General features: G+C 39.2%; 1 protein-coding gene across 6 annotated transcripts in view; it reads left to right on the top strand.

Moving 5' to 3' along the window:
- The window catches only part of PKNOX2 (PBX/knotted 1 homeobox 2), a 271,522-nt gene that overhangs the window by 184,277 nt on the left and 59,772 nt on the right, over positions 1 to 27,473 (top strand). For all 6 annotated transcript variants that reach the window (XM_087939000.1, XM_087938998.1, XM_087938996.1 and 3 more), the window contains one exon: positions 10,837 to 10,976. In XM_087939000.1, coding sequence (XP_087795126.1) covers positions 10,837 to 10,976 — 140 coding nt within the window. The remainder of the gene's footprint in view (positions 1 to 10,836; positions 10,977 to 27,473) is intronic.

Here is a 27,473-nt window from a genome sequence, read left to right as displayed (position 1 = left end):
ACTAATTTTACCAGAGGCAATGTTTGAGCTTTTGTCTGCCAGCCACTTTAATTTCCTTCAAGATAGGCTGTCTGTCACCTCAGCTTACCTTTGCTTTTTTTTTCTTCAAGGCAAATAGGTGCTCTTTCAAAGAAAATCCTGAGTTTCAGTCACATTCTCTTTTTATTTTCTAAGAATATGTGTAGTGAGAGTTCTCATAAAAAATACTTTGCAGCATATACACTTTTCTTCTTTTCTATAAAAAGGATATTTGAAAAGAATATCAGCAGGAATATCAGCAGCAAGATGGGAGGCGTTGAGGGAGCTCTCCAAGTTGATGATCCATGTTTTAATTACTACACAATGATATCTCTAAAGAGCACCATCATTACACATGTAAGGATAAGGACTTCACTGATCATTTCTGTCATGAGAAATGTTTTGTCTAGTCTAAGTGGTATCTGCAGGGGGACAAGAACAACAGAATGACTAAAGTTAGGTCACAACACAAGCCCTGCCCCTTTTTGGGGTATGTGTCTTGACATTGCACATGTGAGAAAGAGATGGAGATCCTATAAATGCTGGTGCTTCTATGTTATTTATGGATTATCTGTGACTTCTTCAACCTTGAATTCTCAAGTAGAGGCCTGGAAATTTTAGGATTCTGCACTATATCTTAGCTGTTTCTAGCACTGCACTCTTACGGATAGAGAGCTCTGGTGTTGTTCCTGAGATCTGTTGGACCCATTCTCCCAGCTTAGGAATCACAGCCCTGAGTGTTTGTGTTACTACTGGGAACTCTGTGTGTGTCTGTAATATGAATAGTAAAAACTATGGTAGCAACGTGTGGTTTAATTCATACCATTTTTAATCTTGTTGGATTGCAATGCCCTGGATTGAAAATATTATTTGGTTTAATGGTATAATTCCCTCTTCTCTTAATTTATTACAGTGCTAAAACCAGGACAATTAACAAAACTCAGGAAGAAAAGGCCTGACTAAGATAAAACTGGGATAAGTGAGCTGAGCCAATTACCCAGCTCCTAGGATTCCAGGAACTAATTCTGGGCTCTCAGTACAATAAAACTTTTTTTTTTCCCAAGTAGTCTAATCTGTCCTTAGAGGTAGCCATAAGTATCTTTGTAGATTACGAACACTCTAACACAGCTTTCTCCAACCCATCCCTTCTATGTATGTTGAATTTCATTTACTGTAAAGGTTCATGAAAGTTTTTGCTAGTTTTCTTTCTGGTGAAATGTGTAAACAGAGAAGGAAATTCCCAACAGGACTCAAAGAAAGATATTGAGCAAAAATCGAATTGTCAGATTCACCCATCCCTTCTGCAAATGTGCACCCATGTGTTGGCACTGAACCAATATTTTAAGTACCCATACGCTTAGAGACTGCATGCTAAATGGATGGAAACTGATCCATGCCATTGGACTGTCCTTCATATTATAGGATATTGTGACTGATATTTGCAACACCCTGATCTAAAATTCTAACATGAAGAAATCTGGGCAAAAGGCTGTTGGAGAACACTATGTCTAAGCTCTGTGTTTCGGCACAAACCTGAATGCCTCCTTTCCTGTTAATTAAGGCTAAGAGCTTTAAATTGGGGTTTTTTGTTATTTTGGTAGAGCCTAACAGCTTTAGGATTACGTTTTCTGGCCCTGAATGTTTGGAATACTTCCATAACTGCTGCAAACCAACAGCTGGGAGAAGTTTGGAGCTGAAGGGATTAGGCTGTTAGCAGAATCAGAAACCTCAAGTGTTACAAAGAATGCAGATTGAGGTTAGTTAAGTGTGAAGAGCCTAATTTAATTCACATTATACTGTGGATTAACAAATCACAACTGCTGAAAGAACCCCGTGGTTCATCACTGTGTCAAAACATTTTCATGTCCCAGGAGAAAGTGATCACTGCATCGAATACATGTTTCCTGGTTGGCCAAAGTTGTGCCAAAGCACACTTCACTATTTTCACACTGGAAGTACCAAATCCAACAATAGATCTGTGACATCAGCAACTATCACTGAGTCAAAATTTTGAGTTTTGGGGAAAACTTGCAAAAGTTTTCTTTAAGTTTTCTTTAAAAAAATGGGGTTGTGTTTCTTAGATAGCCTTTGGAGGGTGAGTCATTTGCTATCAAAGTTGGGTTAGAAAAAGGGCTTGCAATTTAAACGACAACCTGGCAAAGGCTTATAATTGCTTCCTTACATGTTAAAGTCTCGATTTTGCAGTACAGGACAATTTATCTTCTCTTTAACCATTTTTTAAAAATGCTTGCAGCTTTCCACAAGGCTATAAAATAATTGTGTTGGGGGGAATAACTGGAATGCAATTGGAACTGATTAGATCCCATTGGATTCCTGGCTAGTGGTGATAGAAGTGCACTGATTTCCAGCAGAATATCTCTGAACATCATGAGAAGTAATAGAGTCCATTTCAGAAGGTGTTTCTGGGAACATAGGAAATAACTGAACCCTAAACTATTTTACATTAGCCTACTGTATTATTTACACGAGGAATGATTTAATCCTCTGACAATGTTGGATATAGTCCAGAACTTGCCAAAATTTAGTATTTAGTATTTAGTATATTTATAGTATATTTGATTTGTCAATCACTTACAAGATACAGGTATAAGTATATACATAGTTATGAATACATGAAATAGGTACATATAAGAAAAATAAAAGAAACAATAGGACAGGGACAGTAGGCACATTGGTGCGCTTATGCACGCCCCCTACAGGCCTCTTAGGAAAGGGGTGAGGTCAATAGTAGACAGTCTAAGGTTAAAAGTTTTGGGGTTTGGGGAAGAAACCACAGAGTCAGGTAGAGTATTCCAGACATTGACCACTCTGTTGCTGAAGTCGTATTTTCTGCAGTCAAGTTTGGTGCGGTTAACCTTGAGTTTGTGTTTTTGATTGGCTGACTGAGTGATCAGGTTTATAAGGCTGCCGAACACAGAAAATGTGACTCTGCATTGTTATATTCAGAAGGAGAAAACAGTGGGGTATATAGGAAGTAATTATGCTAATTGTATTTTAAAAATTAAATGTAAATCACTTTCAGTTGTGTCATTCCTTGCTCCCTCTTTGTCCAAATCCTGGTTGCTGTTGGGAGGATAACCCTAGCACAATCCTCAGAGCAACATCCATCTTGAAAAAGAGCTTGATATCCCTGATCCTGAAATTACCTCACAGATCAGATGCTTTATTCACTAAGCTTTAGCTCTTCGACACATAGATGTGTTTCCAAAATGGCACATTATATTGAATCAGTTTAGCCTTATAGGCTTCTACCATTCTTGGCTAATTGTCTTCTTAATTTTCCTTTGCATGTTAGTTTTATTTAGCAGGCCCTGAGGATTATTTGCATTCACATCATGCAAACTACAACTAGCTCCATTCCCTCACCTTTTCCGTTTTTATTCTTATGAATCTAGCCATTTCTGCTACATCACTTTGCTCAGTATTTCTTTTGTGGATAACTTCTTAAATAGGAATCAGTATATCTAATCCAAATTCCATATCAGTTGAACTGATCAGTGTGTTTCTGGATTCCAGTTTAAAATCACCTTTTATGCCTTAAATAACTTATGTAGAAAAAATGCTCTAACAACGCCAATGTCCATCTAGGCTAGCATTCAGTATTGGCCAACCTGATAAGTTTAGAAAGCTCACAAATACGATGTGGCTTCTTGGCAACTGTGGTGAGCTTGTATGAATCTGCAGGTTGGAGACTATCCAACAATCCAACATTCTACCTGTTGGGAAAAGCTCAAACTAAAGGACTCTTTGCATCTGAATGAATTTATTTTGATCTCGCTGGACTCTCCTATCACTGGTAAGATGAGCTAGACTAGAGGCCTTGGCAAAGAAGTGGGACCATTTCTATGGTGGCCTCATTCATAGAGAACCTTCCCTGTGAAATGGTCAAGTGGCTTTTCCCCTGTTTTTAAATAGCCATTAAAGAATTAGAAGTTCCCATCTGCTTTCAAATGAATACATCCTCACTTTATGAATTTGGAGCATTTAAAGCTGTTAAAATGTGAAATGTCTCAGGCTGTCACTTCTGTCAATATATAATTTATACATTATTACCAATGATGGGATTCAAATATTGTTGCCACTGGTTTGGTGGGTGTGGCTTGGTGTGCGCGCTTTATGCACGTGAACACACTTTACGTGCACGTGCATGCCAAACTTTGCACAGACGCAGAGGCGTTCTAACTCGCCTCCTGCAAGCCTGCACGATCCCGGTCGCTTCAGCAGCTGCCACACGGCACTATTCTGTGCTGCGCAAAGCAGCTGTGCTTCAAATTCAGCAGATAAAAGTGAGTATGGGAGCACAGGCGGGTGGGTCTCTGCTGCTCATCACTCCTACCGGCTCGCCAGAACCAGGCCGAATCGGTCGAATACCACCACTGATTATTACTATAAAATACTATATTTTTTTTTCAAAATTTCTTTGAGGAGGCTTCATTACTTTATGTAGATTTGGTATTTTAAATACCATAAGTTAAAAGTAAGGACAAAAATAAGGAAGCAAGCAGGCACACATTCTTTGTGTGTATGTTTGCATATTTGCTTAGTAAATTCAAGAGACTTCTTCTAGGTGGGACTGAAATGAAATCATATTGATTGGTTTCTTTCCAAATACACCTATTAAACCTACAAAGTAGCTTGGTTTTAGCATACTCACTTTCCATATTTTTTTAAAAAAACTGTTCTGTACATAATGCTGTCTTTTCTTTTTATTTCAGCCATGTTCTCCTTTGCTTTGCAGATAAACTATACATTGAAAGCTTTGAGTCCCTTAGAATCTTCATGGAAGCTTTTAACTAACAGTTTCACCTCTATCAAATGTCCTTTCATAACTTAAACATTCCCTTAAACATTCCTGAGATAAGTCTAAATAAAAAGCGCAATTCCTTTACTTCAGCAAATGATCTCAGCTGGTCATTTTGTGTTCCTTCTTTCATTTTTAAGGTTACTAGATCATGGGGGAGTAACAAAGCTATTGACTACTCAACTCCTCCAGCTGCCCATCATTTTCAACAAACTCCCCTTAAATTTGAGAACTCCAAAGATGTCCATTTGCACAGACCAAGTAAAAATCATGATGGGAGGTGTCAAGCTTCCTAAGTGTGCAAGGTCCACTTCAGAGCTTCAGGCGTTCAGTGATAAGGTCAGTTTGGACCATGTTTCAGAAGCTTGTTGGTAAGGGAACAGAAAGGTTTGAAGAGGTGGCAAACCTAGAAATTTGCCACCTAGAAATTTCCTGCTCCAATTCCAATCCTTACTTTTGTCAATAAAATAATAGAATGGTCTGGAGACATTAAAAGTGTTTACCTCATGAAGGCATTGGTAGGCAGATGTGTTATAATAAGTTTAGTTAAGTAAGACACCTTCTTTCTCTGGGATTTAATAGGATCCTGTGGCAGTTAAAAGTATTACATCAGATTTCACGGATTGCCATCTATTCCTTGCACCTGAGGAAATATTGTGATCCATAAATCATCTGTGACAATATGATTTTAAATCTTAATGTTTTTAAGGTGCCACAATTCTTTTCTTATTGTTGCAGAAGAAGAATGGAACATTATGGTGAAAAAAATTAGAAACAAGCAGACAACAGTTTAAAAATTTTATTCCATAGAATGATAGTTATCTCAAGAAGCATTAAAAGTAAAGACTTTCTTGGGGCAAAATTAATTTAAAATTATGTAGATTAGGGGAACTGAATAAAAACGACTCCATATGGTAGGAAGGTAAACATCTGCAAAAAAAATGGTTGGATTAAAAAATGCAAAACAAATCAACAAAACAAAGATTGTTTAACACAAATCATAAAACCAACTAAAGTTTTATTTTACTGAATTGCACATCTGTACTTCTCACCAGATATTTTCTGATTTCCCCAAACTGGAAACTAAAACGACTACTGTTAACCCTGTTAACCCTGTACGTCGAAGACCCGAAATTCAGTTTGTGTCTTCTTTAGGGCTAGGGGAAAATAATAAAGCCTTCCTAAACTTCTGACTAACTGGCATCAACAATAAATGCTAAATAGAGCACTAGTCTAATTTTGTATTTGATTTCCCAACCTGTAGCTTTCATATGGTTCAGATCACAATTCCTTGAATTCCCAAAGGAGGTACTAAAAGGGGCTGCACAGGTTGCTGGCTTAAAATGGAGTTGTAGTTCTACAATTCCAGGAGGACACCAGGTTGGAGAATGAGCAAGAATTGAGCAAGAATTACCAGTTAAAAGACTAAGTAATGTATTATCAGAAGATTTCATGGATTATCCCCTCTTTGCATTTCATGAGGTAGATTAGGATTTATAAATTGTCTGTGACAATGTCCATGGAGATTCTCAGTCATCCAGGTCATGATTGTCTCAAAGGTGCTTTTCCAAAACACAACTGGACTTTCTTTATTTTCCTTGAAGACATTTCACTTCTCATCTAAGAAGCTTCTTCAGTTCTGACTGAATGGTAAAGAATGAAAGTATTTATATTCCTTGCAGTCATCTGGTCATTAACAATAGCAATAACACTTAGACTTTATTTACCATTTCACAGTGTTTTACAGCCCACTCAAAGTGGTTTACAGAGTCAGCATATTGCCCCCAGCAATCAGGTTCCTCGTTTTACCAAACTCAGAAGGACAGAAGGCTGAGTCAACCCTGAATCTGGTGAGATTCAAGCTGCCAAATTGCAGGCAGCCACCAGTCAGCAGAAGTAACCTGGAGTACTGCATTCTAACCACTGCGCCACCACAGCTTTCATTAGCACTCCCTCGGAGAATTGTTGAGGCCACTTGGAGGTCTATGACAATATATATTCTTTAAACTTTAAGATGTCCCTTGATCCTTGAAGAAGACTGAGAGTGATGGAAAAGAGTTAGAAACAAGCAAACAACAATTTAAACATTTATATTCCATATTTATCTCAATGGAATATAAAGCGCTACAAGTTCTTTATTTATTTATTCTTGCAGAAGACTAAGAGTTATGGGGAAAATAGAAACAAGCAAACAACAGTTTAAACATTTATATTCCATACAATTATAGTCATCTCAGGAAACTTTAAAAATAAAGATTTTCTCAGAGCAAATTTCCAAACTGCACAGGTTGTTCTACCACACAAGGAGGACAGCAGGTGGAAGAATACAAGAGTGAGCAAACGTCCCTTTGTCTTGCTTTTAGTCTTTCCAAGAGACTGGGGCAAAGGTGCTGTGCTCAACAATGCAGACATGGCTTTGCTACCTTGTCAAGGAGTGTAATCTTTGATGCAGAGCCTCTTCTCCAAGTCACATGGGCCTCATTATCCTCCTCTCTAAAATGTCTCCCTCTGGTGAGAAAGGTCACTTTGCACAAATACCTCGGCGGGGGCTTTTATGGCTTTGTGGGACTTCTCTGTCATTGTTCCCTCGCTTGGCTGCACCTCTTGGTTCCTTCCTTCCCCATCAGCCCAACCCAGCTCCAGTGCATGGAAGTTGAATAGACCTGGTGCTTTACTAAATGCAGATCCAGTCCTCATTAGCTATTCCTTGAGAGTGACTTTTTTCTTGCTTAGGCAGGTGAAACTAGAGGCAGAAAAGGCAGCAGGGAAATGTAGTTAACAGCTGTGGGGAATTGAAAGACATTTTTGACAATAGAAGAGCTTCATCATTGTCAGTCTTTCTCACCAAAGTCAGGCTGTTGGGGGATTTTTTTTCCCTCCTAATTTTGCAAGAGGCTACTGGAAAAAGACTGATAAAAATGAAATGTGACATTTACGGCAGACAAGCTACCCCATCCCACCTCTGTTATAGCCAATCCATTGGCTCAAAGACAGCCTTCAAACATCAGAAACAGCTCTGCAGGTTTGGTTTGGTTTTTACTCCTGTGTTAAAATAGGCTTTGTCAGTTCTGAGAAGCTTTCTCCCTTCAAGAAAGAGGTTTGTGGTTTTCTATCATACTCTCCACTGGATGAACTTGGGATGCAATCCATGTATGTAGTAAATAAATGCTTAATACTAAATAGACTATGATACTTACCATGACCCTACTTTCCACATAGTTTGGGAAAAATAAATCGAGTCAAAGAAAGAGATAAACACTTGATTGATTTAGTTGACTTTGCATTATTTAGATGCAAAAGGTGTGCTGGTTGTCCTAAAAGACTTGAAAAGTACACAAGGGTGGAAGAAGGCTTGTTACCCTTAGCCAGCCAGTGCTTTTATCAGTCCGTAGCATCAGCCTTTTGTTTTCATTAAGGTTAAAAAAAATGGCAAGATACTCCATAGTTTTGGAGCAGAACTCTGTTAACTGAGAACAATCAGAAGTGGTATACAGCAGGTTCTGGAGAACCAGTAGCAGAAATTTTGAGTAGTTTGGAAAACTGGCAAATCCCACCTCTGACTGGAGATTTTACAGTATCCTTCCCCTGCCACACCCACCAAACCACGCCCACAGAATCGGTAGTAAAAAAATTGAATTCCACCACTGATGACAATGGCCATTACGTTCCAATGAATCAACCCTTGCTTTACATTCTTTCCAAAAGCTTCAAAAATCTCTTGCATTACATAGATCTCTGGTCATTTGGCTGTGAAATGCATTCGGTCTGGAGCAGTGGATGTAATACAGTTTGGTAAAATCCTGTTTAGAATTTCCACAGCGATTCATTAGCTGTGTCTAGCCGGTCAACAATAAAGATAACAAGCTGTTGTCACTATGTATTTCTGAGGAGTTTTAACTCTGAGAGCCTCCTTTTATCCTTCCTTTATTTGTTTGTTCCTATTTTGTTTAAAGGCTGCTGCTTTCATTTACTCTGAAGTTTTCAGCTCATTCCCCACCCCCATCCCGAGTGAGAATCGTCTTTCATTCATGCTGACTGGGATGCATTTTCTTAGTGTAGGGATTTAACAGAAACAGAACAGAATAACAGAGGTGGAAGGGAAGGGACCTTGAAGGCCTTCTAGTCCAACCGCCTACTGATGCAGGAGACTCTAGACCATTCTGAACAAACGGCTGTCCAATTTCTTCTTAGAAACCTCCAGTGATAGAGAAACTACCACTTCTGGAGGCAAGTCGTTCCACTGATTAATTGTTCTGTCAGGACATTTCTCCTTATTTCTAGATTGGTTCTCTCCTTCATTAGTTTCCTTCCATAGCTGCTTCTTCTGCTTTCAGATGCTTTGAAAAATAGGTTGACCCCCATCTTCATCGCCCCCTAGATATTGGAACATATCCTATCACCCCATTTTTAGTACGACACTGAGCTGTCTTTTTTTATGAACACAAACCAACTTGTTAATTATCCATCTGGGAATGCATGATATGTATTTGTTTGTTAGAGTCTCATTCTCCCTTGCCCCTAAGTTTCAAGGTGACATACTTAGTACTCCCTTCTCCAGTTTTATCTCCTAACAATAATCTACTGTTTGGGTAGATTGATCTGAGGAATATTTCCTGGCCAAAGTCACTCAACTACACGGGTAACTTTTGTCATATTTGGGGTACTTTGCTGATTGGGAATTTTGGAAAGCCACAGCTCTGACATTAAAGATTATTAGGTTCAGAAAGAGCTTTTTAGAGCAATTAATTTGAAAATGATGAGAACAACTATAGATTTTCCCCTCCATGATCTGATTATTTCAGCATGTCTACTCCAAAATAACTTCTAGTGTCAGGACTCCAACAAATCCACCCCCATTCAAATCATAAGTCTCTAGCCGCATTTCAGAGAAAAGAAAATTGATTTATTAGAAGCGGCCATGTTGGTGTTGGCTGGATGCAGCCAATACTAAAATATATCATTCATTTCCCCCTTGATCCTGGTCTTCCCCCCACCCCCTGGATGTGTATTCTCCAATGGGACACATCCATCCCCAAGAGTCATCAATCATGCTCTCCAGTAATATCCTTGCGCTCTGACAACTTTGGGCTGCCAGGGTGATTATCTAGGCACTTAAGGAATGCACTGTTTTCCCCCACTCCTTTTTTCTGGCAACTAAAAAGACCAAAGGAATATCTTTTTAGTTGACATCTAGTATGTTCAGTAAAGTCTTCTTCCAGGTATGTGTCTGTAAGATTTTACCCTAAATTGATACAAATATTTTAGTACAGGTAGTCCTTGGCTTACAATAGTTCACCTAGTAACCATTTGAAGTTATAATGGCACTGAAAAAGTGACTTATGATCATTTTTCTCATTTATGGCCATTGCAGCATCCCCATGATCATTGATTTACATTTCGCTGCCTGGCAACTGACTCACATTTATGATGGTTGCAGTGAACTGGAGTCACACAACCTTCTGACAAGCAAAGTCAAGGGGAAAGCCAGATTCACTAAACACCTGTGTTATTAATTTAAAGAACTGCAGTGATTCATTTAACAACTGTGGCCAGAAAAGTCATAAAATGAGGCAAAACTCATCAACAAATTCCTCACTTAACATAAATTTTGGGCTCAATCATGATCGCAAGTTAAGGACTTCCTGTATTACAGGTAGATTACAGGTAGTCTCGACTTACAACCACAACTGGAACTAGAATTTTCATTGCTAAGAAGGAGGTTGTTAAGTAAGCCATGTCTGACTTTACAACCTTTTCTTACCATTTCCAAGATTAGATACCTAACCCCAATCTCTCACAGGCTAGCGATTCTTGTTTCCACATTGGATACAGAAACTTTTCTTTTTAAATCCTTCAATATATTTGCAACAACCTCTCAAAGATCCTGAGACAGGGGCTAACACCCTCCCCCACTTGAAATGTCACTTTGTGCTGAGGGTTTGATCCTCTCGGTCCTTCAAGCCTTTTGCTTTTTCTCCTGTGCTTCTTCTTAACAGATGACAGCCACAGCCCAGCAGCCAGCAAAAGCACAGCCGGTGCATGTCACCACACCCTCGGCAGCAAGCAATGCTCCCCTTCCCAGCACCCCGATCGACCCTCAGGCACAGCTGGAGGCTGACAAGAGAGCTGTCTACAGGTACAGAGGATAATGCTAACCGTCTGCTCTTTGATGTTGCTTTCCATCCCTGTGGTGACACGCAGAGCGATTACTGGTATTTGTCCTAAGGCTAACTTGTCCAAAGGTGCTACATAGAGGCTGTTTCATAGCTGCGTGTTGTCACGAGAAGGAAGAGAGCCAGAGAAGTCACAAAAGGACTGGGGCTTTCTTTCATGGAAGAAGAATCCTAGATTACAGGGTGATGCAGCAGTTAATGTTCGGATAATTAATCTGAGCCACAAATGGCTACACAAAGCCATGACTATGGATTGCATATAAGTGCTCTAATTCACTTCAGCTCTTGTGATGGGTTCAGATTGGGGATGTACCCCCAAATTCTACTTCATTTACCACTGTATAGCACGTGGGAATGCTGGTGCCAGACAGGCACAGATTTGACCATTTAAAATGTGTTCCGTTTCTCCTTTTTTTTCCCAATTTTGGATCGGCCTGTACCACTTTTTCTCATTTTCATTTTTTTAAAAAACTATTTGGAGATGTTTTTCTGTGCATTTCTGTAAAGCTTGTTAATTTTTTTTACACACATTTGTCAGCATGTCTTCTTCCAAGCTATTCGCTTTAATGTCCACTTTCTCATATGCACAATTTGTTTGCATTCCTTTTTTTTAATATGCACATTTTTGAATGCACTTTTTAAGCAGATTTGAACTCTGCAGGTATACCTAGAAAAATAAAGGTTTGGGCCAGGCAGAGCATTGAAATTAGTATACGTACATTGAACATTTTCTCATTGTGATGCAGCAAAGGAGTAAATTTCTCGGAAGTTCTTAATTGGCCCCCGTTGGCTGAGAGAGCTAAATGACCAATAGCTGTTGGAATTCCTGAGCATGTCAGCATTCTGGATGGGAATTTGCACTGCCATTGTCAAATCCTGTTGAAAATGGCTCTCTAAATGAGGTTTACGAGTGAGGCAGACTGGATAACAGAATCATTTGTGATATTTCAATCTCACACATTAATACCATGTGTTTGCAGATTTATGTTTTGTATATGCAAGGAAACTGAAGGAAAAGGAAGCCCAGGTATTTAAGCAGGGTACCAATGGCAAGGAAGAAGCTCGGAAGTGGAGTGTTGGAAAATGGAATCATAGGGAGTGCTTAAAGGAGGAGTGGGGGTTAATTAAAATTTCTTGTCTCTGGGTAGCATAACAGTTCAAAAACACATTGGGGATTTTTCATTTCATGTTAATAAATTTAACAAGGCCCCATTCAGGTCGAATTAATGCTTAAGAAGTTGCTTATAAGATAAAGTGTCTGTGTGTGTGTATGTGTGTTTGTGTGTAGAGATATGGCACAAATACAGGTAGTCCTCAATTTACAACAGTTCATTTATTGACCATTTGAAGTTACAACATCATTGAAAAAAGTGACTTATGAACATTTTTCATACATAAGGCCGTTGCAGCATCCCCATTGATCACGTGATCAAATTTTAGATACTTGGCAACTGACTCATATTTATGACAGTTGCAGTGTCCTGGGTCATTTTTGGTGACTTTCTGACAAGCAAAGTCAGTGAGGAAACCAGATTTACTTAACAACTACAGTGATTCAGAAACAATACAGATTAATAGAGTTGGAAGGGACCTTGTAGGTCATCCAACCGAAGCAGGAGACCCTACACCATTTCTGGCAAATAGCAGTCCAGTCTCTTCTTGAAGGCCTCCAGTGATAAAGCTCCCACAACTTCTGAAGGCAACTTCTGTTTTCCATTGGTTGATTGTTCTCACTGTCAGAAAGCTTCTCCTTATTTACAGGTTCAGTTTCCATCCATTATATCTTATCTGGCCTGCAAGTACTTTGGAAAATAGCTTGACCCCCTCCTCTCTGTGGCAGCCCCTCAAATATTGGAGCACTGCTATCATGTCTCCCCTGGTCCTTCTCTTCACAAGACTAGCCAAGCCCAGTTCCTGTAAACGTTTTTCATGTGTTTTAGCCACCAGCCCCCTAATCATCCTGGTGGCTCTTCTCTGCACTTTTTCCAGAGTCTCAACATCTTTTTATAGTGTGGTGACCAAAACTGGATGCAGTGCTCTAGGTGTGGTCTTACTAAAGCTTTATAGGGTGGTATTACTACCTCACTTGATCTCGATTGTATCCCTCTGTTAATGCAACTTAGGATTGTGTTGGCTTTTTTGGCTACCGTTGCACACTGCTGGCTCACATTAAACTGGCTGTCCACTAAGACTCCAAGCTCCCTCTCACCGTTCCTGCTATTGAGCCTGGTTTCACCCAGTCTGTATGTGAGCTTTTCACTTAATGTACTATTCACTTAACAAGTGTGGTGAGAAAGGTTGTAAAATGGGGCAAAACTCAATTAACAAATGTTTTGCTTAGCAACAGAAATTTTGGACTCAATTGTGATCGTAAGTCAAGGACTGCCTGTAATTTGTTATCCTGTTTCCACATGCCTCTCAACCAAGCCACAGAGGAAGCATTCTGGCCTAGCCATGATTTGGTAGCTGTAGGATAGTGTAATGATCCTCAACAAGCTTGAAGTTTTGGTAATTGATGCTAATAGGGAGGCTCCCTTTCTACAGTCAGAAATGTGGTTCTGAAGTACTGGATAACTGGACCACTCTAACTGGATTTCACAAACACTACAGATCTTCTGTCTGTGAAATGGAATATCAGATTACTTATTTTGGGGGTTGTATACTATTGCCACAATATAAAAAAGATGTTGGGATTCTAGAAAGAGTGCAGAGAAGAGTAACAAAGATGATTAGGGAGCTAGAGGCTAAAACATGAGGAATGGTTGTAGGAATTGGGTTTGTCTAGAAGAGAATGAAGAGAACGACTAGGAGTGACAGGATAGCAGTGTTCCAATAACTAAGAGGCTGCCACAAAGAAGAGGGGGTCAACCTATTCTCCAAGACACCTGAAGGCAGAACTAGAAGCAATGGATGGAAACTAATCAAGGAGAAAACCAACCTACAACTAAGAAGAAATTTCCTGACAGAACAATTAATCAGTTTCCAGAAGCTTCCAGAAGTTGTGGGAACTCCAGCACTGGAGGTTTTTAAGAAGAGATTGGACAATCATTTATCTGAAATGGTGATAGGGTCTCCTGTCTGAACAGGGAGTTGGACTACAAGATCTTCAAGGTCCAACTCTGTTATTCTGTTACTGCCATTTGTCTGTGCTAATGAAATGCTGTAAGGCTTCTTCTTGCAATGTTTTCATGTTTCTGCCCCTATTTGCCCATTTTAGATGCTTTTTCACCATGCCATAATCATTCCTATTGCGCGAGTTTTTGACAGCTGGGGTCAAACTTAACTTTTTTAGAGAAAAGAGCTAAAGAGCATTGCAAGAAGCCACAGTAGTTGGCAGGGCTGTAACACAGCTAAGGGTTTCAGTTTAACTTTCATCTTCAGCACAAGGAAAGAAAATCCGAGCGTTCATTTGGTGCCTGATGCCTGTGCCATTCGTTGTAAAACTTCCAGTGTAATGTGACAGGGATAAGAGAGGGTCATTTCATTTATGATGTTCAGAATTAATTAGTTTTCCTGGTGCACTTACCTTTATCTGAAGAACAAAGGAGAGGATACCTTTCTGAGCCTTATTTTGCAAAGAAAGAGATGTAGGTGGAGCCTTTTGTTCTTGCTGACCTGTGGAATTTTCAAAGAAATGTAGCATAAGAGAACAAGAGGTAGAGCAACTATTGCCACTGAACCTTATATTTATATGATGTACTTCAAAATGATTTCAATGAGGGCTGGGTTATTCCTGAACAATAATACAGCCAGTCCTCAATTTATGACCATAATGGAACTTGTAGTTTTGGTTATAAATCATGATCATGCCCGATTTTACAACTTTTTTTTTTTTTTTGCAATGGTAGTAAGCACTCCGGTCATTAACCAAACCCATTGTTTGATCTTGGGCATTTTTTGATGGAAATCAGAAGTAAACATTGGTTTCCAATAAAGCGTCATAAATCGTGGTCACATGACCATGGGGCATTGCAAATGGCTGTAAATGAGGGTCGGTTGCTAAGCAACCAAAGTGCACTCATTCGATCACAGGAAAAGCAGCCATTATAACTTTGAATCTGGGTCATAAGTCTCTTTTTTGGGGTCTATCATAACTGCTTTCATAAATCGAGGACTGTCTATCCTGGGGGGTGGGGGACATAATCCAGAGAGCAGAGCTATTGTTAAAAATCTAACAAATAAATTTCATTAAAATGAATTAAATTTAAGAACAACAACAATAGGTAATGTGAATTTTGGTAAATTAACAAATGAGAGGGGACAGTGCAGATCAGCATTGGTTTGTGATATCAGCAGGAATTTCTCCCATTCTCTAACCTTGAGGGTGTGAAGTTCAAGTCTACAAGAAGGAGCAGCCAAACTCAGTAACAACTCAACCTATGGGCACCTCTTTTGTTCAAGCTACTTAACTGAATTGGACTTTGATCATTTTCCATCTTCTTGCACTTTTCCCATCTGAAATACATTAGTTGCTATGGAAATGAGGCAGGGAGGGCTCCATCCATTCCTGATACACAAAACAAAGAGAGCTTAAATGGTGCTTTGGATTACTTAAAGCCATTACAGGTACTTGTATGCAATTTGTGCCCCCTTCAAGATGCCTCCGTAGATGCATTTGTGTGCAAGACCTCCCAAAGTGGCTTAAGGTAGGCAGAGAGATACTTGATGAGAGAGAGTCCAAGAGAGACCTGAATCCTTACAGGCCAACACTCTTGTCATATTACACTCCCTAATTCCCAGAAGCTGAGTCTGTCTTCCCAGCATTTGCTGGCGTAAGTGATAGAAGCAACTGAGCTATAACAAGGAGCTGCCAATGGCAACCGAGATGGAAAAAAGTTAGAACAGAAAGAAGAGTCATTCCTAAACAAGCTGAGCATCTGGACAGATTAACATTGTTAAGGCAAAATCTGACCCAGAAGCCCTCCTTTGCCGTCAGCCCTTTGAGATGGTCCAAACCAGGAAACCAAATAGCGAGTACTAATCTATTATTTAGAAGATGACAATAAGCAAATCTTCCCTGCCTGCCTCTTATGTTCCAGATGACCAGGGAGAGTCAACTCTGAGATGCTGAAATTACATACCTGCTCTGAACTTTGATTTCATTTATCAGACAGTTCTCCAGGCAGCTCTTCCTCTCGATACTATTCTCACAACCCATTACACTTGTCCCTTCCAGTTGAAGAGAGGCAAGGCACAACCTCAGAGAGAAGTCGGTCCACAAGAATAAACAATATCAGGTTGAGAGGTCCTTAGTGTTCTCTGAGCTTGGTTGTTTTCTTGCTTACGTCTGTAGGAAAACAACCAAGCTCAGAGAGCATCAAAGACACCTCATTTCAACCCTGAGCTATAAATATTCTCCTTCATTAATATCAGGTTGGTAGGTCAATGTGGACGCCTCTAATCTCCACATCTCCAGAACAACCAGTATATCCTTAGAGAGGAAAATCATCATCTTACAAATAGCACTGCAAGCATAGTTCCTTTTGAGAATACATGAGATCATCATGTACATTTTGAGAATACATGAGATCATCATGTACATGACAGCAATTACACACCCACGCAATTGACCCCTGGAGAGGGACCTGGCATGAATAGGACTCTTTTAAGTGATATTTTATGGCAATCATACCGTTAGTGGAAATGCAAATCAGCTCTAACTTTAAAGAAGGGTTGGGAGTCACAGATTCATTTTCATTTTTATGATTATTTCTCTTGTTTTGAGCAGCTTAATTTATTTCACCTTAAAGGACAGCAGTTTGCTTTCGTTTTACAGTGTTCTGTACATGATCATAGTTGCAGTAATAACTCACGTACACACACTGACTGCAACATTTAACAGAATCCCCATTTATATCAGGAACCTTAGCTCTTTTATGGAACACTCCACAAGCATTCAGAGAAATGCACTTTGGGATGGATTTATGGTTAGTGCTGAAATCTATAATGAATCTATAATGAAATCTATAATATAAAATTGCTTTGGGGTCATTTTCTATTTTACTTTTCCTTGATCTCTCTATCTCTATTTCTATCTCTTATAATAGAATCAAATGTTTCCATCAGGAACTTTTGGCTTAAAAGCTGTTGGTTGCTAAAGAATTGTGTGGAACATTCTTTTTTTCAGATTCTAAAAAAAAAAGGCAAAGAAATTCATCCAATTTTGGAAGATGTCGAATTTAGATCTAAAAGTTTTTTTAAATCTTGCAGACACCATAGAGCAGGGTCTCCAACCTTGGCAACTTTAAGACTCGTGGACTTCAATTCCCAGAGTTGTTGCTTAAAGCCTTGAATTGGAATGGGGTATATGGAACTGAAAATCAAAGCAATGAAAATAAGTTAAACCTCTTGAGAAGCCCCTCAAGGATCTAAGTTCTGCATTAGTGTAAGAGTCTCACTTTTCGATGAGGCTCAACTCCTGTGTTTGCATCCCCGTCCTCCACTCTACCTGTCTTCCCAAAAAGCAAACTGTTGACATGGTTCAAAGAATCAGGACAGGACTGGGGAAAAAAGCAAATTGAGCAGAAAATATTCTATGCTAATTGAATCATACTCAAAATGAGCCCAGAAAGGATCTAGACCAGGAAGTGCAAGTCCAGTCATAGCACTCATCTTCTCTTTTTTAAAAGAAAAAATTCAGAGGAAGATGGATGTGTTTCTTTCGTTTAAGAAACTCCATTGAAAGACCATGTGACCATGGAGATGACTGCAACTTTTTGAGATTTGGGGATTAACTATAAATCCCATCAATCCTAGAAGATTGTAACATTGATCCAAAATAAAATATTTTAGCCAATGAGGAGAGTGCAAGGTGGACGTAGACCTCCTGCCCCTGCCGCCCCCAGTTTTTCCTGTGTAAATTAAGCAAGATACCCATGAATACTCCTTTCTGCTCTTAAAAACATTCACTTTGCACCTGGAAATACCTAATCAATATTTATTGATTAGAGTAGTTTAGAGTGAATACCAGAAGAAATAATCAGAAAGAAAAGATTGAATTGAATTGATAAAGCTAAAATAAACACAACAATTATTATGATGGAATATAGCCAGCCTTCCATAGAACAGAATTTTAAAAATAGAAATGAAGATTTCAGTGACTTTCTTTTGGAATTAAATGTCATCAGTTGTTACTAAGAGTGAATTGGATCAAATAATAATTCCTTCTTCCTATTGAAATTTATATAATGACTTTCTCAAAACTCACTGATTTTAATAATATCTAAGTGTAGTGAAGATGTACATGTGCAAGCACATGTTGTGTCTATGTAACAGATCAGACCAAATTACTATCCAAATTAATCTTAGCTCTGAAGCTGATAATGATTTTAACCAAGTTATTTTTAGAAAATTGTATTGAATATTAATTTTAATTGTTTTTAATTTATTGTCAATTGCTTTTTAATTCTTCCCTGCTTTAGATTTTTTTAACACTGAACAATGGGCTAAAATACATTTTAAATGCATAGCATTATGAATGCCCTTCAGTTATCTTAAGCCTGCAAGTTACTGAGCTTCTATCATGCCTTTAAAAGTATTCCGAATACAGCTAGCTGTGCTAACTCTGGGATTTTTTGATTACGCATCATGAGAAGTTTGGGGGATTACTACTGTCCCCCTTACAAATTAAAAAGCTTAGGAAAAGTCTTACTGCAAAGGTAATTGTCTGCCTTAAACAAGTGCTATTCTGGAGCTGAAAGGGAAAGATGCTGCATACAGGTGGGAATCAAATCAAGGCCATAGGACATGCTTATTGTTGCCTTGTGATTGGCAAGATGTCATTGACAATCTTCCACAGACCAAAAGCCATCCAGAAAGACTTGATATGTAGGAGAACAGGTAGGAGTGGAGTCAGTCTAGAGTCCTTACTTCATCACAAACAATCCAAGCCCAGCCCTCCTTGGGTTCTGTTAACTCTTTATCTCGCACTAATTTAATGCTGACCTCTAGTTGACTAGATTCTTGTGTATAGGAATGAGCAGTAAATCTTGTGAACTGGAACTTAGCCTGTGGTTCCCATTCTTTGTACCTGACAAGATGATACCCAAGCCTTTTTTTTCTCTTAAGCAAGAATAGCTGTAAACTAACAGAGCCCTGCTTCCAACCTCCAAATCTCATTAAAGTTGTATTTTGGAAACTTGGCAGAATACCATGAAATACCACCACCAGCATTTTCCACTGATGTTCAGTAGAAACCCCCAAAAAATCTGTAATTAGGTTTACATTGCCTTATTTTATTTTATTTTAAATCCCTCATAAAACCTAACCAAAAAAGCAGTCCTTAATATCAGTCCCCAAGCTATCTGGTGATTTTTCTTAAATTACAACCTCTTTTATTTCACCATTTGGCAGAAGAAATATTCACCCTAAACCTTCATAGCCTTTAAGCAATTGAATCTAAGTCTTAGCTAGATAAATTCCAATTGGGCGAAAGAGCCAAACAATCTATTGTTGTGCAATCCAGAGTTGCCTTTAGTTAGATGGGAGGCTACATCAATTTGATTAATAAATTAAATAATAAATTAAACACAGGGCTATTTGCTTTGTTCTATGATGATGACATACTAGCAACATGCACGTGGAAAGAGCTCAAAATAGCCTGAATTTATACCTTAAGAAGCTACTTAATGCACCTTGCTTCCTGGCCAAGCTGTGATGAGCCAACCTTTGACCGTGATTCTTGGAAAAAAGAAATGGAGAATGGCATTTCCAAAGTGATTGGCAGACCAATGGCAGTGTCTAGCTTTTGAACGGAGTTTCAGAGTTAATGCCCTGCTAAATTATGTGATTTTTCTGGGGTTATTGATGGACTGGAAAGTCCCTTGCAGTCAATGTAAGCTTCCAAGGTCACTGATGGAGGAAAGACAAGCAGTGCCCCACAGTCAGCTTGTAGCACAGTTGGTTGTGACTATAATTGAGGTCGACTTTCCTGGCCAAGGTCACTCTGAAAAAAAAAGGTTGAATGGCTGGGAAGCTACTGCATTGAGTTTATAGCATGTTGGGAATTTTATCACCCATAAAAAGAACTTCAAAAAGGCCCTCTTGTTTTACTGGCAGAAATACGTTTGAAGAGCCCTGGTATCTGGTGAGCTGCCTTCTGGGTTGCTCGTATAGAAACTTTCTGCTTCTATGCTTTCCACATTCTAGGGGAGTTTTTCCTCTTGCTGGTTTGACCAAAGCTGGATCAAAACTGCTCTGAAGATCAATCCAAGTTTCTTTCTCCCTGCAAAAACTACCATAGGAGACATTTGGGATATTAGAATCCCTTTTTGATTCTAATTTATTTTTCTTCTACATGTAAGGTTTAGGTTGCTGCAAAAACACTGCCATGCATGAAATAGCAACATCGATTATTACTTGACTTTGCATAAATCCTAACTAGCAGCTATAGTCTAACATGCTATCAATTATTTTGTTGTTTTTGTTTATAGACAACCAACTCCCTAAAGGCCTGTGATAGTTTACAGATACTTATAATTCAGAACACTACTTTCAATCTATAACATCTATTGCTCATTTACCTAACCCAGAGGAGCTCTTCAAATTTATTTATGAGTTTTGTATATTGCTTTTCATTTTAAAAATTCAAGCCTCACTTTGACATCACATGATAGTCTTTTCAGTAAATATATAAACGAACAAAAGCAGTAGAGCCAATGATAATCATATTGTTTCATTTTTTGATTGGGTAATTTCATAGATTGGAAAGGCTGTGGATGCAATACAAGTTGGCATCAGCAAAGCATTTTACAAAATACAAGATAGCAGACCAAATAGCAGCGGATTCACAGTGGGCTTGGAAACCATGCTGAAGTCTGGCATCAATGGTTATTTAATAAACTGAAAAGTGATATCAAGTTGGCACATCAGGTTCAGTCCTGGTGCTCATGTTCTTCACCATTCTCATTCATGATTTAGATAAAAAGGTGGAGGGATTCTTAATAAACTTTGCAGACAATTCAAAAGTGGTTGGAATAAGTAAAAGACACAAAGAAAATCCAGAATGATCTTGATTTATTAGGGAAGTGAGTTAAACATAGCAAAATGAACAGTTTACAGGTAATAATCCTTATATTGAGGATATCTGATCTAGTAATAATACACACCCAAAGGATTTTCCAACTGTAGTTGATCATAAGTCAAAGTATGATGTGGCTGAGAATAATGTGATTTTAGGCTTCATTGTAGACGTATAGTTTCCAAATCAAAAGAAATAATATTTTTGCAATAGTCAGATAGCAACTAGGCTATTGTGTTCAGTTCTGGACACCATACTTTAAAAATAGTTCAGAGAAACTGGATTAGCTGTAAAGAAGAGCAGTGAGGTTGATCAATGGGAATTATATCACCCAAGGAGAAGCTGAAGGATGTGGGTATGCTTAATCTTGAGAAAAGATTAATGAAATGTGATGTGATAGAACTTTCAAAAGTCTGAACTTGGCACAAGAAGAGCAAAACCAATTTTCTGTCATCTCCGAATATGAGATAAGGTAAAAGTATCCCCATACTAGTAGTCATGACCGACTTTAGGGGGTGGTGCTTATCTCCATTTCTTAAGTCAAAGAGCCAGCATCGTCTGGAGATGTTTTCCATGGTCATGTGGCCAGCATGACATCATGCCACTGCACAGAGTGTATGGTGAAACACAGAACAGTGTTGCCTTCCCATGTGCTTATATCTGTTACCTATTAACAGGGGAGGGATTCTACCAGTTCGCCCCTATTCGCTAGAACCAGTTGTTAACATTCTAAGCAGTTCAGAGAACCAGTTGTTAGAAGAAATTACTGGCCTAAACCTGTAAGGAAGACAGGAAGGAAACATTCTGGTGTTGCTTACAGAAACTGCCTCTCCGTTAACCCTTATTACATTCTTGGCAGGACTAGAGTTCCTGTCTCAGAAACTTCTCTGGAGTTTTTTCCCCCTCCTTTGCTGGTACTTTGCTTGTGTGGAGTGACCGTTTAAAATTACAATGGCACTGAAAAAAGTGACTTATGGCCATTTTTCATACTTACAACTGTTGTAGCATCCTACAGTCATGAGAGGCCAAGCGAGGAATGCATGCCTCGATGTGAGTGATGTTGAGTTGGCCACACCCAGCCAATAACATGACCACCAAGCCACACCCACCCAGTCACATGACCACCAAGCCATGCTCACCAACTAAGCTATGCCCATAGAACCGGTTGTTAAAAAATTTGAATCCCACCCCTGCCTATTAATCTACTTGCATTTATATGCTTCCGAAATGCTAGTTTGGCAGGAGCTGGGGAAAGTGACAGGAGCTCACTCTATCTTGCAGGTCTCGAACTGCCTTTTGAGCTTTAGACCTTTAACAGTCTGAGACTCAGTGTCCTAACCATTGAGCCCTATGAGATAAGGAAGACTCATTTTAAATTGCAGGAATACAGATTCCAATAGGCAGGCGAAAAAAATCCCAAGCTTAGAATAATTCAGTGGTGGAACTAATTACTGAAGGGATAGTGAGATCTTCACCACTGGATTTTTGTGAGGATAATAGCCTAGCAATCTGAGGGGAATACTGGTATGCTTTCTTTTTCAGGTAAAGCAAATTTTGGCAAATGGCCTATTGTTTCCCTCATTTTGTTTCACAGAGAACACCCATCCCTGCCTGTTGCTCTTTTAGAAAAGTGAATGAGAAGTACTGATTAGTCTTTTAAAATCCTGCTTTCTCCCCCTCTATTTCATGCCATTCACTCCTCTTCTCCCTCTCTCTCTTGGCAGTTCCCTCCTGGCTCACTTGCAGGCAGAACAGTGCTGAATGTGCTAAATTAGGCCATTAGAGGAATTCATTTCTCTTTATTAGCCTGTGTCAAATCCTTTTTATTAGGGGCTGAAAACGACCTCTCTTCTGCAGTAAAATGTCAGGCCAGTTCAGCTCTTTTATTTGTTCTGCGCTGACGAGGATCAAACTTTCCTGGAATTAGTGTAGAGAGATTTATTTCCTCCAAATTTTGAATGGCTTCAGGAAGAGAAAACAAGGGGAGGGGGGCAGGGGCAGAAGGGAAAAGAGAACTAAGATGGGGAGTAGGTGGGTCAGTAGTGAGCTCTGCTCTACTATAAGTTTTAACTGGTTTGATTTTTTTTTAAAAAAGTACTTATCAATCCCAACCTTGCATAATGGGGCAGGGATAATGTAATAGCATGTAGGAGTGACCTTGGCAGATGGGTGCAGGAAGAATGATGCTGCCTAGGGAATGGTTAGATAGAGAGGCCATCGCCTGCAGCTGTGCAATGGGTGGAAAAAGAGACACAAGGGGACACCCTCCCAGTCTATAAAAGAGACAGCGGGAAGTTTGTACCTTCAAACTTGCAAGATTCTGTCAATTTGCCTTACATTAAAGTAGAATTAGTTCATGTAGTGTTGTTTCCTGTATGGTCTACCAAGAAGGCTGATGCATAATCTGCCTGATTGATGCGGTTTTTAGCAGATATAACTGTTTTGACATTTTAAAAAATACCCTTTTCTATCTTTTTAAAGAAAACCGTGGTCCTTTTAACTCCTTTGATTGAGAGAGAGGCAGTATTTCAGTGGTACACCACAAATTTTGCTTGTGAAAGATCCAAATTATGTTCAGTTTTAGCTAGAAAAAGGTATGGACTGATTCTAAGGCAAGTAACCGCCATTCAGAATCAGCAATACTGGACTTAAATGGGCCAATTCTCTAATTTTACCTTAAAGGAGAACCATCATTCAGTGGAAAAGTTTCTGGTCTATATGCAGAAGGGGTCTAGAACAGTTTGCCGTGGCCGACTCACCATGGCAGCCAACATGACAATGCAGGACAATTTGTCATGGCCAACTCTCTGAGAGACAACTTGCCATGGCCAACTCACTGTGGGGCAACTCTTCATGATACAGTTAAATGCTGTATTAATCATTTCATTCAGTTACTTTTATTACTGGTGACCATGTCTTTGTCAACATTATTATAATTCTTGAATTTCTGGATTGACCTCTTTATTTTATTATTATTGGCCACAGTTCCATTGAAATTAACTTTGTGTTTGTTCAATTGATCTGTGGTGAGTTGGCCATGGTGGGTTGTCCCACAGTGAGTTGGCCATTTTGAGTTGGCAGTAGCGAGTTGTCCCACTCTGATGTGGAAGGGCCATCTTCAATTCCTCAATCTCCACATAATCTGTATATCTTCGTAGCTGAAGTTCTGGAGAATTGCTGCTGATCAGATATTGATTAGCAAACTCAGATTATGACAATTTCCTAATTGTTTATAATAGGAGGTCTATTGTGGTTGAAGCTAATGCCTGGGTTATAACTCAAGAAGTATTGTCCTTGCTGTGCCTTGAAATTGTTAGGAAGATCAAGTTGAACCAATCTCTTTCAACTTACGTAGCTACCTAACTTATATAGGTACATAACTATTTACCTACTTACCACCATACAGAGTGGTGAAAAGACTTCAGACAAAGAGTATATGTCATTGTCATCATCATCATCTTCATCACCATTTCTTTGATTCAAACTGAATAGACTTTACAGTATCAGTTCTGTCTACTTTCAGTCTTTCTCTTAAAATAAAGGCTATACAGCAATCTTGGACTGCAGTTTTTTTTTCAATTATCTTTAGGGTGGTTGAGGGACTTGATGGAAAGGACAATAATATGAAGATGGTGCTCAAAGGGACTTGGCTGCAATATTTAAGCCATCATAATGGTTCTCTGGAATATCTCTCAAAATAGGTACTGGGACTTAGAGAGCTTTTGCTGAAGAATACTTGCATTGAGAATAAATCAACTGCTAGTCATACAATGGCAAGTAGTTTCTGAGTGTTTTTGAGTCTTGCTCAGTAATGCTTATTTGGAGAGTCCTCGAATGAATCATTATCTGTCAGTGTTATCAACTTCACAGAGTAGAGAGTAGAATCTATTATGAAGCTAGTATAGAAGTTCTCACACTTTCCTCATAATTATTCATCTTGATATGAGAGAGCAAACCATGCCTAAACGCATTTTATTGGCTAATGTATACATGTAGTCCTTCACTTATAACAGTTCATTTAGAATAGGATTCTTTATTGGCCAAGTGTGATTGGACACACAAGGAATTTGTCTTTGGTGCAAATGCTCTCAGTGTACATAAAAGAAAAGATACATTTGCCAAGAGTCAAGAATCATCAGGTACAACACTTAATAATAGTCATAGGGTACAATAAGCAATCAAATGACTTTAGTGACTGTTTGAAGTTACAACAGAACTTAAAAAAGAGACTTAAAACTGTTGTAGCATCCCCATGATCAAAATTCAGACACTTGGCAACCGACTCATATTTACGATGGTTGTAGTGTCTCAGGATCACGTGATGATCCCTTTTTGTGATCTTCTGACAAGCAAAATCAATGGGGAAGGAAGATTCACTTAACAACCAGATTACTAATTTAGCAAATGCAATGATTCACTTAACAACTGTGGCAAGTCATAAAATGGGGCAAACTCACTTAACAAATGTTTCACTTAGCAACATGAACATTGTGCTCAATTGTGGTCATAACTTGAGGAATATATATATATATATATATATATATGTATATACTTGACTCAAGAGATTTTACACTAACTTTAAGCTGGGTATATAGCATAGGGTTGAACTCAACACCAATACAGGTTAATTATTTGCTTTTCTTATGGGGCAAAAGAAGTGAAGCACTAGAGATTTTCTGAAGGATTCATCTGTGAAGGTTTCAAGTTTACTTTTTGATGGGATAAATGGTAATGACTTAATCTATGAGGTAAAAATAGTGTCTTCTTAAGTAGGGTGAACAATATTTGTCCTTCCAGATTTTGTTACACTGCAACTCAGAATGCACATAGTAGTAGATAAAGCTTACGGGAGTCCAACCCAGTCATTGCTGGATGGCTGAACATTGTCAACCAGCCCCAGGACTAACTTCCATTCCTCAGACTCCAGTTCTGAGCACTTGCATATTCGCTTGATATAGAGGCTGAAGTACAAGTAGGGATTACTTGAACGTTGCTATTACTTCCAAACAACCTAATCCTCTAGGGAAAAAAAGATGGATATCAAGTAAACAATGATGGGGTTGATATCTCTAGGGTAAAGTTCTCCATTGGGAAAGCCCAACTTCTGAAAACAATTCTCTTTTTTCAGCCTTGATTTCCCTTATTCTGCCCAGAAGTCTAATTCTATCTAATTCAATTTGTGAGTATTGGCTTGATACTTAACTACATATTGGTTTCGTGTTTACAATTCCACTGTATTACTACTGTTATTTTGACCTCTGGAATGGATTATTTTATTATCCATACTGTGAGTTGTTCTTGTGTCCCAAAACTTAGCCTGCACTCTTTTGCTAGACACCCTTAGGATCAAGACAGAAAGATCCCAGGTTTAATTTTTAGCCTCTTCTGATAGGGCTTGAGAAACTTATTGCCTCTGAGTGTGGATGATAGAAGGCAGTTGTGATGTCCTAGAACATGGCACAGAGGTAACACAGGCAGCTGGCAGTTCAAACCGCCCCTTTATTGCTCCAAAGTTCCCCAAACACTCCCATGTTTCTGATAAGTCCCAGAACAAAGTGATGACACACACATGCACAGCAACCTCTGGCTGCGCACTGTCCAGCAAAGCAAAGGAACAGGGAAATGAGTCTATGAAGCAAGAAACAAACAATGAGTCCACGAAGTCAGGAACTGAGTCCACAAAGCAAGGAAGAAGCAAGCAGTCCTGCAAACTCCAAATGTCTGTACTGGTACAACAAACTCTACAAATTCAGCATTTGTTCCTGACAAATGCCCCTCCCCACAGCATCTCCTTAAGTCTCAGTCCCCAGCTGTGCCTTGTGAAGAGGGGTGGGATGCTCTCCTCCCAAGAAGCCGGGTTAGTCTGCACTGTTCTCGCCTTCTCTTCACTCTCCGTGCTCGAGGATCAGGAGGAGGCGGTCCCTGCTCATTGCCTGAGCTCTGTCTCTCATGTTCACTGCTTAGCCTCTCTTGGTCATCCTGCCCCTGTTCCTCCCTGCCTACAAGCCGCCCTAATCCTGAAAGGCCCTGGCCTGACTGGGCCTGCCCCTCCCCATTCTCCTCCAAAGCCAACGAAGCCGCCCCTCAATCTCTGTCAGCTCCAGTTCCAGCTTGTCTTCCCCTGCATATTCAGGCCCCGATGGGGACATAACAGCAGTGTTCAATATCCTATCTTAACTTTGACAGAAAATGTGTTGTACAGAATTTTTTTGATAGAACCAAGGGATAAACCAGGTTGATTCTAAATTCATATCTTACTTTCCTTCAACATGGAACAAGACAATTATGAAACAAGATTATCGGGATGTCTTCAGTCCCAGATCAGACCCAGACCAGCTAAATCTGACATCTGTCTCAAAATATGTGAAATTAAACAAATATTGTAAAATAAAAAGCAGTGAAATGTGTGGGTCCAGACTGGTTTTCCTTCAGCATTTGTCAC

The sequence above is a fragment of the Pseudonaja textilis genome, chromosome 9, assembly GCF_049901715.1.
Source record: "Pseudonaja textilis isolate UNSWEBS1 chromosome 9, rPseTex1.2, whole genome shotgun sequence".
NCBI lineage: Eukaryota > Metazoa > Chordata > Lepidosauria > Squamata > Elapidae > Pseudonaja > Pseudonaja textilis.
Note: the sequence above shows the minus strand (reverse complement) of the source record. Positions and strands in the feature narration are given on the sequence as shown.